Source organism: Pinus tabuliformis, chromosome Q (assembly GCF_031772625.1).
Source record: "Pinus tabuliformis cultivar Carrire ecotype Pingquan chromosome Q, CPIR1, whole genome shotgun sequence".
NCBI classification, from domain to species: Eukaryota; Viridiplantae; Streptophyta; class Pinopsida; order Pinales; family Pinaceae; genus Pinus; species Pinus tabuliformis.
This window is the reverse complement of record NC_142296.1, coordinates 738,870,863-738,889,601: the sequence shown is the minus strand read 5'-3', so window position 1 is coordinate 738,889,601 and position 18,739 is coordinate 738,870,863. Positions and strand designations below refer to the sequence as shown.

The window sequence follows — 18,739 nt, the reverse complement described above, 5'->3', positions numbered from 1 at the left end:
CCCAAAGCACACCCTCTACAGACCTCATAATGCTCGAAACTGAAATCAAGAACTCCAGTAGTGATCTCCCTCAATACTCTCAAAGCTCCATGATGCATATGTGACATCCTCTGGTGCCATAACTCGCACAAGTCTCTACTACTGGTGGCACTAGTGTGAGTGCTACCAGATGTGCTACTCACCAATGCTCCTTCCAGCTGAAAATTGAACCTGTATAGTTTCCCAGAGCGGACTCCAATCACTTTGGCCGAAGTGATGGAAGCTCCCCTAGGATGCATCAATACCTGCCCTCCTGAGAAAGTGACGTCAAACCCCTTCTCCTCCATAGCAGACACTAAAATCAAGTTCTTCTTCATCCTCAGAACATACAAAACATCCATGACCTTCAAAGGAGGGAAAGACTCTCTCTCAAAGGTCACAGTCCCCACACAAATAGCTCTCACAGTGCGGTCATCTCCTAGTACAATCTCAATATCAAGTGCCCTCTCTGTAAGCTCTGAAAAGAACTCTCGTGCACCTATCATATGGCGGGAAGCCCGGCTATCTATGTACCACATATCGGATGATGAACTCCTAATAGATGTAGAAGTAATAAATGCAAAGTCCTAGTCAAACTGTGAAGCAAACTGCTCGACCTTTGCTAAAGATGCAGTACCCTTCTTCCCCTTGTTCTTCCTCTTAGGACATGTAGTAGCATAGTGTCCCATCTTCTGACATGCAAAACATTTGACATTGGACATATCCGTATCTTTCTTCTTCTTCTTCTCTTTTCCTTTAGCTCCATCTGATGAGGCCCCTTTCTTGGCCTTCCCTTTGTTCTTCCCCCTGGTTGTCAAGGCTACATCCTCCTCATCTGTTATCTTCACCCCACCACTATCAATGTTCCTTATCTCATACTGCACACAATCATCCCAAAATTTGTCCCAATTGGGAAGATTCTCCCTAGAGGTAATAGCATCTCCAAAGACCTCCCAAGACTTAGGAAGTCCTGCTACAGATATCCTAACTAACTATATGGGTGCAACTGCCTCAACAATAGCAGTAAAATCATCACGTACCTATTTGACCCTACGAAGATAATGAACTACACTTCCAGCCTTTGTCATCTTGATGTTCTTCAATTGTTCTTTGAGTACCATCTTCCTGCTCTCATTGGTACTCTGATAGAGAGTGGTTAGAGTTGTCCACATCTGATATTCATATGTGTTTCCTCTCACCTGAAGAACCATGTGATCCTTTAGATTTTCCATCAAAATCCTTTTTGCCTTTGCATTATTTTTTGTGAATTCAGCAAGTTCATATGTAGCAGTAGGAGGTACAACCACTTGGTGCACTGTCCCAAATTGTTGCCTCCTCAAACACTGTTTGAATTATGTCCTTCCAAACAACATAGTTGGATATCCCATCCAATCTGTCCTCTATCCTTAAGAACATGGCCATGACTGCTGTCCAAAATTTACGAAACCAAGAAAATGGAGAAATGAACTTTCCAGCACACCTTGTTGTCCCAAAAGTTCAGTCTGTGTTAAAACCTTGTTGTTCCAAAATATCAGTTTGTTGTCCAAACTAAGTTTATTATCCAAAAATTCAATGTGTTGTCCAAACCACTATTTGTTGTCCAAAACTATTGTCTGTTGTTCAAACTGCAATTTTCAGCCTGTAACTCTGATACCATGTTGAAATTTGATGACTAAAAAGTTTCCTGCAATCCCGACCCGGTTTTAATTTCACCTTATCACTCACATTCAATTAAATGCCCTTTCCCATAAATATACATTCAACATATAGAATTCTGGAAATGAAATTTTCAAATTAAAACACATGACTGTCAACACATGCTGAAAATAAATATGGACATAAATAGACCAGCGACACATAAAAATACACACAGACTTTTGGTCAACTTAGACCCAGGGAAAACCCCACCAATCTTCGCCGGGGAAAACTTGTTAGAGAGCTCTTCAAATTTATTTATCTTTCAAGTTCAGGGAAAATACATTTGCAGACAAAACAAAACAACAAAATACAACTTATCTCTTCATCCCAAAACTCCTTGAAAATTGTGCCCACTTTGCCTCGATTTTTGTGCCCACTTGAAGCTGAAAATATGTAATGTTTGGATACGGACTGTACTGTACGGATTCCGTATGTGTTGTACAGATTTTCGTACTTCTATACAGATTGTACGGATTTTTTTCAAAAAAAATCTCAAAAACTTCTCTCGAATGGCATGCAGCTCACAGCATTAAATGATGTTCGTATTGTACATTTTGTTGTCTGCTATGCCTTGATTTCTGTGCCCAGCTTTGCTCAGAAATCACTCCTTCAGCTTGTTGCAACAAATTTCTCCTTCAAAACTTTTCTCCAGCTCTCAACCTCCTTTCTCCAATCTGTTCATGAAGAATGAATGCAATCTCTCTTTTCTTTTATGCTTTTTGTTTCCCTAAATAACTTTTGGGCAACCCTAAGATCTAATGGCTCAGATTCATTTAGATCAAGGTATGAGAATAAATGTGCATTTAATTCTCACTTTCTATTTTTTAACTCACCCATTAAATAAAGTACCCACATTGTACTTTATGTCTAAAGTCACTTTTCACTTTATAATTTAACATTGACTTTACCACTTATAAAGTCGCTTTCACTTTATAAAGTCACACTTAGAAAAAGAATTATTTTGGGCACTTTTCCCTAGGTAAAGACTAACCCATTGGAAACCACTTGTCCAAGGTACATTAAAAATCAACATATACCATGGGAAAAAAAAATCAGAAGTTCCTCGTGGGAAGAGGAAAGAGAAGTAGATAGTAGAATTATTTGTCTTTGTTTCAAATCTAGTTTCTATAACTTAGAGTCCTTTGTCTTTATTATGGCCTATTGTAAACATGATATCATAGTTTAAGTTTGAACTCAACTACACATTACAACTCATTAGTCATGAATGTAATGCTCTGTTTCATTTCATAGTTAATATTATTTGTTACAAACTATCAATGACAAATGTTGTGTTAAAACTTGAAACATGGAGGTTGATGTTATTGTCTATCATTTGATGACAATGTTGTAAGTTATAATTGCTAGATGATTGATGAAATATGTGTACTAAATGGTTGATGCTTTAATGATCATCATTATCCACTAGTTAAATCTATGTTTTCATATTTTTTGCAACTAATTCAACATTAGTTGTCATGCTTGTTTGAATATATAAGCATTGTAATCTTTAAAATACATATTATATAAAATGCCCTGGAAGTCTTTTGCAAAATGACATTTCACGCTCTCATTCCCAATAGCCTTGCTTTCAACCCATTGATTATTGATATCACACCATGGAAGAAAATTCAACCCAGATAGTTTGTAACAAATGAAACCATGGGTCGAATTTCAATCTAAAAGTTAATTATCAAAGGTTAGTGCTTACAACTAGGATCTTCACTCATCTCACTTGACATTTCTATTATCAATGATAAAACCATGGCACCATATAATAACATAATAGCTAGTAACTACCTAGCCAATAAGGAATATAAAGAAAGATGGTGCCAAGAGGTCCTTCAATCAGATTATGGAGGACTAATCTCCATGTAAAGACAAATGGCCATCCTAGTAGCTTATCCTACATGGCCATCAGAGATGACGATGTAGCTTATCCTCCATATGAAAGACACCATGACTTCACACATAAATCAAAGGCTTCTTCTCAATCTCAAGCGTTCATTCATGATTAATTTCAAAAATTTTAGGCATGTGTTTCTCTGAAAAATAGTTAACATTACAATGCTAGCATTCCAAATATAGTTACTGTTACCCTTCATTTTGCATGAGGTACTTGATCTAGATCAAGAGCCTGTTGAGGCATGTTGTGCAAAGAGTTATAAAGCTTAGGTCCTATATATTATTATTTGTTGGATGGGTATCAGTCAATAGGGTTCCTCTTGCTTCTCTCTTCATGATTGCATATATTGGTTGATGGACAAGCTGGTGACAAAAGCATGTTTCCTTATGTGATCTGTATTGGCACCATGCATTGTGTCGTTGATGATTTTGGAACCCCAAGGAGTTAGAAGATGATGATGAAAGATGAGACCTGGTTTTGCGGTTGAGAATCCTAGTTTATACAACGTCATCCCAGATTTCTTCTTGTGATATATTTAAGCACTTAACAGGGGCACTTTAGTAATGGTACACATGACCACAACAACAATATTTTAATGCATTTTACCCTCTTGAAAGGAGCACAATTTAAATGGCACATAAAAGGAGGCATGTTATGATACTTCATTGGTGATGGGGCCTTCCCGCTTGCATCACAAACTATATGTTTTCCTTGAGCTGACAAATCTTTTATATGGAGATAATGTCACTTATGGAGGGGCTGTTATGTGAAGGAAATCTTCTATAAACTTTTAAAGAATATTTCTCTCACCTCTCCTTCTCTTTCTAGACCTAGCCTTTATAGGTCACCTAGGGCATCATTTTTCTCCCATTGTAGCCATCAAAAAAGTTCGATCTCTTGTCCATAACTGCGCTAGGGTTTTCTCTAGAGGCCCTCCAAATTTCAAGAAATTCCGACAGTGGGATCTTGAGATATAGCAAGCCCTAGCTCAAGGATTGTTTCTTGCCCTAGGTTTCCCTTGGCTAGTGTCCTCATTTGGATCATTGCATTAAATTCTCAAATGAATATTTGTCCTTTGGTAGTCTTCTCTTCCATAATTAGGTCAAGCCCCCTCAGTGGTTGATCAACTCCACATCCTTGACCTAATTCTAGGTCCACTTGGTCCCGTGTGGTCCCACAACCTTACAACGCTAATTACACAAAGATCACACAAAGGCCACTTGTCCACAAGGAATTTCGGGTCTAGGAAACTCCTTGACAAGATATACTCCCAAACCCTAGCCTCAAAAATCCTCCTAGCCTTTCCTAAGGAGCCTATCACCTGGCTTTTCAAGCAAGAAGACCATATTATTGAGTCTCTCCTACGAATGGGCCTTGGAAATCACCCTTCATCCTTTCATTGACATATTCATTATTGTGATTCCTCTTATATTGGGTTTCCTCCCATCTCTGAAAGTCCATAAAGAGCAGGGAGCCTTAGCTGAGGTGACAGTGGGCTATCGCTCCATTGTGGCCCCTTTACCTAGTAGTTACTCTATAGGACCCCTGCTAGTTTGAGTGGTAACATGCCCCAAGCAGAATTTGGCACATCTCTCCTTTCAACAATCAAATATTTACTCTCTTTTTTTGTACTCTTACAAATCTGGAATTTGCCTTCTTGTCATATGAAAATCAGAATTGCTGTTAATATATACATGCATATTTTTAATTTGTTTCTTAGACTAAGTTTGCATATTTATTTATTACCTTAAACCTGAAATTTCAAAATTACCCACCAAGATATACATTTGAATTCAGATTTTACCATCTTGCATCAAGATATTTATTGCATCTTTTAGACTTAGATTATGTAGGGAAGCCCCCCTTGGCAGGTCAAAACCTCTCTAAAGTGAGAAGATAGGTCGTCTAGGTGACAGTGGTTCCTTCCTACGCTTACCATTAAGGTTACACTAGTGGATTGGGTAATTTTCCACCTCGGTGTACGTTGGAGAAGTAACAGTTTCAACATATAATGTCCCAAAAATGGGAAGCACAAAAGGCATTAAAAAACATAAAAGAGAAACCTGACAACTGTCACTGAAAAAACAACACAAACTAGTCATGAAATATCTTGTGTTATAACCATGAAATCTATACTGTAATCACAAACAAAACAGACAACTTAAAATGCAAGCATACCTCTCCTATCATTTTCCTTTGTTTACTGATTTCTTCAGGGAAGGGATAGCGATTTGCCCCAAAGGCTTCACAAATCTTCATTACTTTAGTCCTTGCTCGCTCTCCAGAATAAAAAATAACAAAAACAATTTTTTCAACCTGCAAACACCAAATGTTAAACTACAGATTATTGAAGTTACCGTTACATTTGTAGTAATTACTCTAGTAAATGAGACTATTTTATTGTTCTAAGGCACTTAATGTCACAGGACTCTTCATCAGCAGGCCAATTCTTCATAAACAAATACCAAAAACATAGTATTGACAGCAAATTTGAAGCCCTGTTTGAAAAGAAAGGGAAATTGAAGGATGAATACAAGGTAGATTTTTATTGATTTAAATTTTAATAAGAGAAAAAGGTAAAAAGGGTACAAAGACTAGTTAAAGCGTAGCAGAGATTTGAAAATGAATATATACATCTAATGTCATAAATATACAATTGTGAAACTCAGAGATATAACATACAGACTTTTTGGAAGAAAGAAATGACATAGAAACTTAAAATTTGATGTGTATTATTAGTTTCATTTTTCCTATAAACAATGGATCTCTCGGTTTAAGAGTTGACAACCATACACTAACACACAAAACAAAGGCATGCTAGTTTAGACAAGGAAAACAAGGAATAAGAATGTTCATCCTTATTTGCAATTATGGATTAACAATTAAAAGGAAGAGGAAGGAAAACTTCTGAGAAATTGCCACTAGAATATTTCATAATTATATGCCATTATAAAATATAAACACTCAATTGGAATTTAACCTTGTAAATTCTAATTCAAACAAAGAAACTTCAGTACGGGCATTCCCTCTTATAAGTGGGAGTTGGCCCTTGGGACATCAATTAGACAATTCAAGATTTTCTGCATGAGAATTATAAAAACAAAAAAGTACTGAATTTCATATTACGTTTCAGGAGTCCTGTTCTTCACAAGATCCAATGAAGAATTCATCTTTCATTAACCTGACCATAGATGGTTGGCCTTGTTAGGTTGTATCTTATAGAAGTGGTTGCCATTTGATGGCAATCCTTGCATTGCTCCTCCAGATTTACCACATTAATCATGTCCTTCTATCGACCCATCTTGGCCAATTGGAGCATTAAGCATCATGCAGTAATTAGGGATAGTGATATTTGTTCTAAGTGCAATAGAGACTAGCACAGTATTTCTGAAAAAATGATAATTACTTTTGATGTTGATCTTCTTTTAAATTATTCCAATATATCCTTCAGCAATTATACTTCAGAAATTCAACCATAAAGAACAGTAGAACAGTAGAGATCACAATGCACAGAAAGAAGACAAGATTTACCCTGGGAAAACCCACCAAAGGAAGAAACCCAGCAACCTTTTCAATAGAGAAATTCTTCTGTTCAACAAGAGACACACCTAGACCTATGGTCAAACCTGGTCAACCCCTCCAAGTCAAGCCTCCCAATCTGATCCAGAATTTCGCTCTGCCTGATCTTGCCCAGAATTTCAGCCCTCCTACAACTGCCAGTTGGCCCGGAATTTCAGCCCCCTGCAACAGAAACTGCCCAGAAAATGTAAACTGCAGAGAGAGAGAGAGAGAGACCTTGCATACATGTGAGTTAGGAGAGAGAGAGAGAGAGAAGATGATTTTGTCCTTCTTATCCTTCGCTTGCTTGCCCAGAAAACTTGTTTATGAGATGAGATGCGAATTTGCCCTTGTGGAGGAGGTCGAGCTGCCTTTATATAGTGTTTTGGCCGAGTTGAATAGGTGTGTCTTTACCCAATCCAACTTGACTTGGAGGGAGGCCAACTTGACAACTTTTGGAGCCAAAAATTACAATTTAAAAATTCAAATTTCCTTCCTTTAAAAGTCGCAATGGGTCTTTGACTCAAAGTAAATTTTCTTTTGACACTAGCATTTAAAATACGCTTTACAATAATAAATACAAATACATCAAGTGGCCAAATATACATTATGAAGATAGACCATAGTTACAAATTCAACACTCCCTCAGAAAAGGTTATATCAATTGATCACCAGTATCATCATCTACCATCAGTATCCGCTAGTGGCCATATCCTTGGTGGTACCAAACCCATGGCATTGTCATCAGCATATCAGGACTCACTCCTCCAGAGTGATCGGTCCTCAAATCCCAGGCCTCTCCCTAGGCCAAAATGTTGAGACCCTCAACTAGCAAGCACACACTCACCTTTCCTAGTGAGCACTTTGGGCCAAGACCTCACTCAAGCCCTCCTTGGTTGGTGATCGGGTCTAGATGTTGAAAGACCTCGCTAAACCCTCTTTGGTGTGTGATCGCATCAAGGACCTCACTACACCCTTCCAGGTCTGATTGGGTCTCCTCCAAGAGGCACTCACTCAACCCTACATATTGAGCACTCTAGGCCTCTCGAACCATTCTCCCTTTTGGGATAATGTACATCCGTGTTGCAGACATGTCAGCACTCCCTCTCAACAAGAGGGATAATCTCCATAAGCCCTAGCTTGTCCCTGAAGTACACAAACTTCTCTTTGGGCAACGGCTTCATCAAAATATCAGTTGTCTGCTCATCAGCGGAGATGTACTCAAGCCTCATCACTCTCCTATGCACCATATCATGGATGTAGTGATACTTAATCTCAATATGCTTCAACTTGTCTTGGAACACGAGATTCTTTGAAAACTTCACACAGCTTTGATTATCATAGTGTATCACTGTCAGTTCCAACTCTTGGTCGAACAATCCTGCAAACAACTTCCGGAGCCATACTGCTTTGGTACAAGCCTCACAGGCTGCGATGTACTATGCTTGTACAGTGTTGAGTGCAACCAACCTCTGCTTCTTGCTCATCCATGATATCATAGTGGAGCCCAAACTGAAGCATACTTCCGAGGTACTCTTCATGTCATCAACACTTTCATCCCAATCTGCATTTGTATATACCAGAAGTTGTACATCCTTGTTTGCAACATATCTCAAGCCATGATTCACAGTACCACGTAGATATCTTAAAATGTGCTTTGCAGCGATATGATGCTCATGTCTTGGTTCCACCTAGAACTAGCTCAATGCATTCATGCCAAAGCATATGTTTGTCCTGGTGTTAACCAAATACATCAACGAGCCAATCAATCGCCAGTACATAGATGGATCTACCAAACTGGTATTGGAGACTCTCAATTTCTTCAAGTTAGTTACCATGGGAGTAGCCATGGATTTACAATCCATTATAGCAAATCTCTGAAGGATCTCTATAACATACATTCCTTGACTAAGGAAAACCTCACCAAGCTTATCCCATACTTCCAATCCCAAGTAATAGTGCATCGACCCAAGATCCTTCATATCGAACTCGGAAGCCAACTGCTTCTTACAATGAATGATGAGAGACTCGGCACCTGCCAAAAACAAGTCATCAACATATAGCAATAGAATCACAGGTGCAATTTTTACAACCTTAAAATAAAGGTTTGGATCAGCATCGCTCTTGGTAAATCCCAATCTTGTCAAATAGTTGTCAATACGAGCATACCAATATCTTAATGCTTGCTTGAGTCCATACAAGGCCTTCTTTAACTTGTAAACATGAGACTCCTTTCCATGCACCTCAAAACCTTGAGGTTGCTCTATGTACACCTCTTCCTTAATCGCGCCATTGAGGAAAGCAGACTTCACATCGATTTCATGTAATTTCCATCCCAGTGAAGCAGCAAAAGAAATGATGGATCTAATGGAGGTGTACCTAGCAACTGAACCAAAGGTCTCATCATAATCTTCTCCCTCTTTCTGGGACAACCCTCTAGCCACGAATCGCGCCATGTCTTTGTCAATACTTCCATCTGCAGCATGTTTGATCTTGTATATCCTCTTGGAAATCACTATTGACTTTCCTTCCGCCTTTGGCACAATCTCCCGGACATCATTCTTCATGATCGATTGATATTCTTCATTCATAGCCTCCTTCCACACTTGTCGAATCGCTGCTTCTTCATAAGTGGAAGGCTCTGTATCAATAAGGCTAGTCATGAGAGTTTCATAGCTAGAAAACCTCTTAGGTTTATTCACTTCTCTAGATGTGCCATTAGGAGTTGCATGTCCTTCCACCTCTTCCAATGTAGATCTATGCCATGCTCGTCTCTTCCGAATCTCAGGAACAATAATTGGCTCTACTAGTTCACACGACGCTTCTGGCACTTTAGGACATTATGTAGAACTCGAACATTCTCCTTTTGAATCCCCGTGCTATACTTCATAAGAGTCCATGGAAATTTCCTTAGACCTCCAATATGTAACCTTCTCATCGAAGGTGGCATCTCGGGGGACCTCAATCCGTCGTTACTCTGGAATATAAATTCTATAGGCCTTTGATGAATCATTGTAACCAACAAATATGCTTTTCTTTCCTTAAGGTTCCAACTTGTTCCTTTTGTCCTTAGGAACATGAATGTAGACAGAGCAACCAAAGATTCTCATATGCCCAACCTCTGGCTTTTGTCTAGAGAACACTTCTTCAAGAATCAAACCTTCCAAGATTTGATGAGGACTTCTATTTTGAATGTATACAGCCAGCAATGATGCCTCTCCCCATAAGAACAACAGTAAATCTAGCTCATGCATCATAGCCTTGACAAATTCTTCAATGGATGTGTTCTTTCATTCTGCTACACCACTCTGTTGTGGATTATAAGGAACAATCAGCTCCCTCTTAATCTCAGCGTCCTTGCCGAAAGCAATGAGTTTTTTCGAGGCGCATTCTCCTCCATTGTCAAATCTCAAGATCTTGATATTTTTACCTGTCAAGTTTTCCACTTCAGCTTTGAACTCTTGAAACTTGATGAAAACTTCATCCTTGGACTTCAAGAGATAGATCCACATCTTAGGAGAGAAATCATCAATGAACGTTAAAAAATATAGCGAGCCTCTAAGTGATCACATAGGCATCGAACCACATAAAGCAGAATGAATCGAATCTAAAACTTCTTTAGATCTAATCTCACTACTTGGAAATGGTTTCTTGATGTTCTTTCCAAGTACACAACCCTTACATACCCCATCATGCTCTATCTACAAGTCAGAAACTCCTAAAACTATTTGACTCAATTCAGGGAATGCTCTATAATGAAGATGACCATATCTTGTATGCCATAGCTCACTTCGATTAATTTCATCATTCACTAGGGCTTGAGCTAGTTGACTCACAAGCCTATACAGTCTCCCATCAGGAATCCCATTAACCCTAGCATCATCTATACCAGAGACCTTGGACTAGACAAGTATTTTTACATCCACAAAAGCTACCCTATCTCATTAATCTTCCAAACAAGAAATAGAGACAAGATTATTCTTCAAACCTGGTACATATAGAACATTGTTGAGATGCACATTATTACCAGATTTCAGCTCTATGGATGTCTTTCCAACTCCTTTAACTGCATAGTTATGGTTGTCTCCTAGCTCAACCCTTTGGGACAACCTCTTTTCCATCATGCTAGAAATATTTCCACACTCTTTGGTAATATGCCTTGATGCACCACTATCTACCAACCACATATCATCATCGTCTGCAATGGAACTTGTTAGAGCGAAAAAGTAAAAGAAATCTTTGTCACCTTTGGCCTTCTTTGCTCATCTTCAACATCAGCTACGGAAGCATGTTGTTTTCCCTTTCTCTTTTTGTTGTTAGCCATCTCAAGACAATCCCTTTTAAAGTGTCAAAATTTCTGACAACCATAACATTGAATCTTTGACATATCCTTCTTCTTTTGGGAAGAGTTCTTATGTTGAGAGCCAAACTTCTTTGTTCCTTTGTTCTTGAAGTGAGCTACAAATTCTCGAGAAGCTTCTTCCTTCTTCTCTCTTGAAATAAGTCTTGATTCCTCTTGATCACGAGATGTCCATAGTTGTTCAAACGAAGGATCTTCCTTCCAGCTGCTTATACTTGTTGCAAATGCATCCCATGATCTAGGAAGACCATTGAGTGCTATGGTCACAAGTCCTTGATCAGGAACAAATTCTCCAATTGCTTGAATTTGATCTCTTATTTGTGAGATCTTCTAAGGTTTCTTCAGAGGTGACCTCAATGTTCCTTTCTTCACCAAAGCTCAAATACCATGTTGATTTTTCTAAGTGCAATAGAGACTAGCACAATATTTGTAAAAAACTAACAATTACTTTTGATGTTTATCTTCTTTTAAATTATTCCAATATATCATTCAGCAATTATACTTCAAAAATTCAACCATAAAGAACAATAGAACAATAGAGATCACAATGCACGAAAAGAAGACAAGAATTACCCTGGGAAAACCCACCACAAGGAAAACCCAGCGACCTTTTCAATGGAGAAATTCTTTTGTTCAACAAGAGACACACCCAGACCTATGGTTAAACCTGGTCAAGCCTCCCACTCTGATCCAAAATTTTGGCCCTCTCGCAACTGACAGTTGCCCCAGAATTTCGGTCCCTGCAACTGCCTAGAATTTCAGCCCCCTACAACTAAAACTGCCCAAAAAATGAAAATTGTAGAGGGAGAGAGAGAGAGAAGATGATTTCATCCTTCTTATCCTTCTTGTCCTTTGCTTATTTGCCCAGAAAACTTGCTTATGAGATGAGATGCGAATTTGCCCTTGTGGAGGTTGAATTACCTTTATATAGTTTTTTGGCTAGGTCGAATGGGTGTGTCTTTAACCTGGGCCAACTTGACTTGGAGGGACGCTGACTTGAAAACCTTTGGAGCAAAAAAATTACAATTTAAAAATTCAAATTTTCTTCTTTTAAAAGTCACATTAGGACATTGACTCAAAATAAATTTTCTTTTGACTCTAGCACTTAAAATATGTTTTACAATAATAAATACAAATACATCAAGTGGCCAAATATACATTATGAAGACCGACCATAGTTACAAATTCAGCAATATTGACAAAAGCAAAGTGATCAAATGGTGCCCCCTTCCTCAAGTTCCCTTGCTATCATCCAGTGACATCTATTCCAATTTCCAATACTCAATATAGAAGGAAGGTTGATTCCACTAATTCCTAAAAGCATATTCGCAAACAGGAATAAATAACCCGACCTTTTCCTGACTCTAGGAAATTTTTGACCTTGGATGGTAAGAGATCTTATGTCCAATTACTTCCTCTTTCTCCAGGCCCCCCTTCTATCAAAATTTTCATGCTCAATATCGTTGACAAAAAAATAATTGATTGGAATACAAGATCCCCCTCTTGTTTAGACATAGGCAAAGAAGCACTTTGTCTTCAACTTACCACTCATTTGCTCAGCTTACACTCTCCATTGTGACACCATTTGTTTTGTGTCTTTTTCAAGTTGTATTCTACTCGTCTAGGCTTTACCCATCTCGGGTATAAGGCCATGTTTGTTGGTTACTTCCTAAGTCGCCCAACACGAGGACATGGGACACGGAGGACACGAAAATACTAGTATCCGACATGTGACACGATGACCCCTTAAAACAGGGCGTGGAGGACTCGTTTACATTATATATTAAAAATATAAAAAATTAGGGAATTACACATAAAATATGAAATATATAAAACATTTTGATCATGATGATATAAATTCAATCACACAATTAATGCATATAACCCAAATAGCATTGAGTGCAAATGAAATCCATCTCTGAATCAAAAATACATCAACAAAGAGGCCCTAAATAACCTGTATAGTCCAAAAAAAATCATGTCAACAACAAATAACTAGTACTATACATAATCAAAACCATTGTGTAGAATTTTCTCTACAAATCAGCTCGCTCACTGATATCATGTAGAAATTTCACCTGCAAATCAAACTGATATATGCAATGTACTAAAGCATAATACTAGATCTACATCTGCCATAAACTTGTAGAAGCTTAACTGAACATGAGCAACATCAAGCATGAACACATATAACCGATAAGAAGGAATCAATCACACATAACACAGAAGAATTTATCCGAGAAAAGCACCAGCCTAAAACCCCATCTCTATATTATCAATCAAGTGGAAATCCTCAACAACATACAAAAATAATCAGCTCAAAAGCTATCATGCTCTGTCTGTACTCTGATGATATAGCTCATGGACTACCTAGCCCTGTATATAAAGGCTGCAACTCAAGTCCAAGCTCCTATTTCCTTGCGCAGTTTTGATTGGGGTCCAATTAAAAAACACATGTAAATTGGCTTGATTATACCTGCTGTCACCTCAAGTCCAACTACACAGTCCTTGAGGACACTAGTTCCACCTGCATGCAAGGAATACTCACTAGAAATATCCTAGCATCTGATAGTACACTGTCCCCCATCTGATCTCAACTGGGTCTCTGTTTGAACTGCCATGCATCAGTTATCCATGAGAGAATACTCAGTTATCTGAAAATAATAGTTGTCACATGCATGAGGGCATCAACAAACTATATCTCATTAATTTAACAACTTGTTAAATTAATCTAATTGAACTTGACTATGTTAAACTTAGTCAACTAATCCTCTCAATATAGAACTCATCCTTAATTCCTCAAACAGTGGAGCAAATCAAGGACACATTCCCCAATCAGTGGAGAAATTATTGCATGTTCTCACAAAGACTTCAACTTTGCTTTTCCTTAACTAATTAACTCATGGAGAATTAATTAATTAATATTCCAAACTATTGGTAAGACCAAATTTGAATTTACTTCCTATAGATAGACCCGGGATTGCTATAAATAGGAAGGGACCCAGAAATGCTATTTTTAGCAGACCCAAAGTGGCCAAAATGCTCATTGGCCAAACTGCTATTTTTAGAAGTGCTATTTTTTAGCAGTTCTATTTTTAGCACTTCCTAAATTTAGCATTTCTTGTTGCACACTTTTCAACACTCCCTCTCAACAAGAAAGGCTTCCTCTCGAACCCGATCTTGTATCTCTGGAATGTTCTGCATGCAACACATCTACCACGTGCGGTTGCTCCAGCAACACTCGAAACAAAAAAAACTCCCCATTGACCTCTCTGTTGGGCTAGAAACATACTCTGATGCTAAAGCTCTACCTGCCACTGACAAGTGCTCCCTCTCTAACCTCTGCGCTACTGCAACATCTCCATGCATCTCGCACCATTGCACACTTCTCTGTGCTACCCTGCACTGTGCAACACACTTGTGCCTCTCGCATTGCTGCAGCCTGCATGCTCTGCACTGTCCTGGGATTCACTGCATTGTAGCTCTCTTTGCTGCTCCATCCGCATCTGTCTCTAATCAATCAGTTAATTCCTGCTACTCCACATCGGGGCTCCCGTAGCAAGGTCTCATCCAAGAGGTTGGGTACCTCAAGGATCCTGCCCCTCCTCCTTGGGACGATCACTCTATATCGCCCCACCTCCTACCTGGAGGTATGGCTACATGTGATCCCTCTGCCCACCTGGCTCGAAGTTTCCCCCTACTGGAGGTCTTTGCATGAGTAGATGTCTCTACTCGATCTCCACTCAGCTTCCCCTGTTGTGGCTGCTCCACAACCTCCTGAAGCTGTTGCACCAATCGTGGCTCCTCCACAATCATCTGAGACTTCTTCTGGCGCTGCATGTTGAGAGGTAACATACCCTCCCTCTCAACCACCAAGTCTCCATCAGTTGCCTTGCTGCTCAAGGCTTTGCATGCATCTTGAACCTCAAGAGCATACAGGTTCTTGACCCGTGAACCAATCTGCTTCACCTGTCTAGTGATGATGTGTCTAAGGAAAACCTTTCCCTTATTAAAGACTACATCATATCTTCTGTCTTCCAGTATCATGATCGACACAAAGTTTCTCTTCAGTCTTGGTACATACTTGACATCGGTCAAGGTAAGGCGAGCTCCATGCTCCCTTTGAAAAATAACCGTGCCTACACCTGAGACACTATACTTCTCATCATTACCCATCGCTATGAGTATTTGGAGATCTTTCTCCTCCAAAGTACTGAACAAACTCTTGTCAATGGTCATGTGGAAAGAAGCTCCACTGTCAAGAAACCAACCACTTCCCACCATGGATGAAACCATGCATGCGAAGAACGTGAAATCCAATTCAAACTGTGAAGCAAGTGCCTCACCTTCAGATCCTTCCCCAAATCCCTTCTTGGATTTCTTCTATGGACAATTTGCAGCATAATGGCCCACCTCATGACAACGAAAGCATCGCACTTTCGATTTGTCAACCTTCTTCCCACCATTGGAAGAACTGGATTCGGAAAGAGAAACCTTTTCCTTCCCCTTCTTTGCCTTACTCGCTAAGGCACAGTTCTCTTCATCCTCCATGGATGAAGAACCGTCTCTGGTGCTCCATCTGATCTCCTCCTACATCAAATCCAACCATAGTCGTTCCCAATCTAGCAGTTTCTCTCTTCCATTAACCAAGTCCTAGTAGCTATGCCAACTCTTAAGAAGGCTAAGGAGTGCTAGACTCACCATATCATCATCATATGTCACAACCCCTACACTTGCAAGCTCATCCCTGCATGTGATGAGCTTGGTCAGATACATAGAGATCATCTCATCCTTTTCACACTTGATCTTTCGAAGTTTGTCCTTCAGTGCCAGCTTCCTCTGATCACTGCTATTCTGATATAAATCTTTCAATGTTTTCCACATTGCAAATCGATTGTCCTTCCCATGGAGGCTCGAGACAATGTGATCTCGCACTCCCTCCAAGAGAATTCTCCTAGATCTAGCCACACACTTCTTCCATTCCACCAGTTGAGTAGCATCAGTAGGCTTAGGGACTTTCTTGATCAATGAAGTCCTTAAGGTCCTTATCTTCCAATACTGCCTTCATGTGATCCTTCCAAGCTATATAGTTCGAGCTGCGATCAAGTGCATTCTCAAGCATCAAACCATAGAACGCCATCGGTGAAATAGATGTGATAAGAACTTGAGATCTATATCTCGAATAATAAACTTCGAATTCCTTCTTGTATATTGTTCTTCCTTGATCACCTGTGCTCTGATACCATGTAGAATTTTCTTTACAAATCAGCTAGCTCACTAATATCATGTAGAAATTTCACCTGCAGATCAAACTGATAATGCAATGTACTAAAGCATAATACTAGATCTACATCTACGATAAACTTTGCGGAAGCTTAATTGAACATGAGCAACATCAAGCATGAATACATATAACTGATAAGAAGGAATCAATCACACATAACACAGAAGAATTCATCCAGGAAAAGCACCAGCCTAAAACCCCATCTCTGTATTATCAATCAAGTGGAAATCCTCAACAACATACAAAAAGAATTAGCTCAAAAGCTATCCTGCTCTCTCTGTACTCTAATGATGTAGCTCATGGACTACCTAGCCCTGTATATAAACGATGCACCTCAAGTCCAAGCTCCTATTTCCTTGTGTAGTTTTGATTGGGGTCCAATTACAAAACACATGTAAATTGGCCTGATCATACCTGCTGTCACCTCAGGTCCAACTATGCAGTCCTTGAGGACACTAGTTCCTCCTGCATGCAAGGAATACTCACTAGAAATATCCTAGCATCTGATAGTACATTGTCCCTCATCTAATCTCAACTGGGTCTCTGTCTGAACTGCCATGCATCAGTTATCCATGAGAAAATACTCAGTTATCTGAAAATAATAGTTGTCACATGCATGCAAGCATCAACAAACTATATCACATTAATTTAACAACTTGTTAAATTAATCTAATTGAACTTGACTAAGATAAACTAAGTCAACTGATCCTCTCAATATAGAACTCATCCTTAATTCCTCAATCAGTGGAGCAAATCAAGGACACATTCCCCAATCAGTGGAGAAATTATTGCATGTTCTCACAAAGACTTCAACTTTGCTTTTCCTTAACTAATTAACTCATGGAGAATTAATTCATTAATATTCCAAACTGCTGGTAAGACCAAATTCGAATTTACTTCCTATAGATAGACCAGGGACAGCTATAAATAGGAAGGGACCCAGAAATGCTATTTTTAGAAGATGCTATTTTTAGTAGTTTCACCTCTCACCCAAGGTGGCCAAAATGCTCATTGGCCAAACTGCTATTTTTAGAAGTGCTATTTTTTAGCATTTCTATTTTTAGCACTTCCTAAATTTAGCATTTCTTGTTGCACACTTTTCAACACAATGCCTATATTGGCATCCTTGTCATCAATATCACTCTCTAAGCATTAAAATAAGATTAAAAAAAGGCTTAACATGTCAAATCAAGATTTTGTTTGAGTGATGGGTGCATTTTTACTAGGGTCACGATAAAGGAGTTCAACAATCAATGCCAGCAACATCAAGGTACATAAAGGGCTTGATCCACTTAATTAAATGCTAGTTCCATAGCCTCATACATGACAAACTCCAACACAAACATTGTAATCCCCCAATCTTGAAATCCTGAAAACTATTAACTCTGTTAAAAATTTAAGTAAAATGATGAAAATGAAAGATAAATGAGAATGTCACTTTTACTTTAAGAATTTAACATTACCATTAATAGCATGAGTAGCGCCTAGACAAATCCACTTCCCAACACCTAGAATCCCTTCTAACATTGCTTAATTGTCCTTAGTTGCACTCCAAAACCTTTGAAGCCTCCAAAATTGTGAGAGAATTATGTGAGAATGAGGCAATAAATCAGTTTCAAGATGTTTTTTCACATGACACGTGTCCAAGTTTCGAGACATCAGTAGGGCTCGTGTCTGACACCAGTCAAACTTATGTCTTACAAATAAGACACAAGTCAAACTCGCGTTGAACACGTGTCACCCACATGTTGTGTTCAACACGAAGGATTCGAGACAAGAGTGGGGGGCATGTCAGGTAACTTTGGCTACCTGTCATTTTCTTGGGGACGAGATGACTATGCACTCTTTTGCTCTTATTAATTGTATTTTCTAGTCCCATCGACCTATTTTTCTTATTATTGAACACTGTTATAATTTC

The 18,739-nt window shown here is 38.9% G+C and overlaps 1 protein-coding gene across 1 annotated transcript in view; it reads right to left on the bottom strand.

Annotated features, from left to right (window-relative positions):
- Window positions 1–18,739, bottom strand: part of LOC149221657 (V-type proton ATPase subunit a3-like) — a 197,485-nt gene that overhangs the window by 64,253 nt on the left and 114,493 nt on the right. The window contains exon 7 of the mRNA XM_089385171.1: window positions 5,798–5,935. Within this exon, the coding sequence (XP_089241297.1) occupies window positions 5,798–5,935 (138 nt within the window). The remainder of the gene's footprint in view (window positions 1–5,797; window positions 5,936–18,739) is intronic.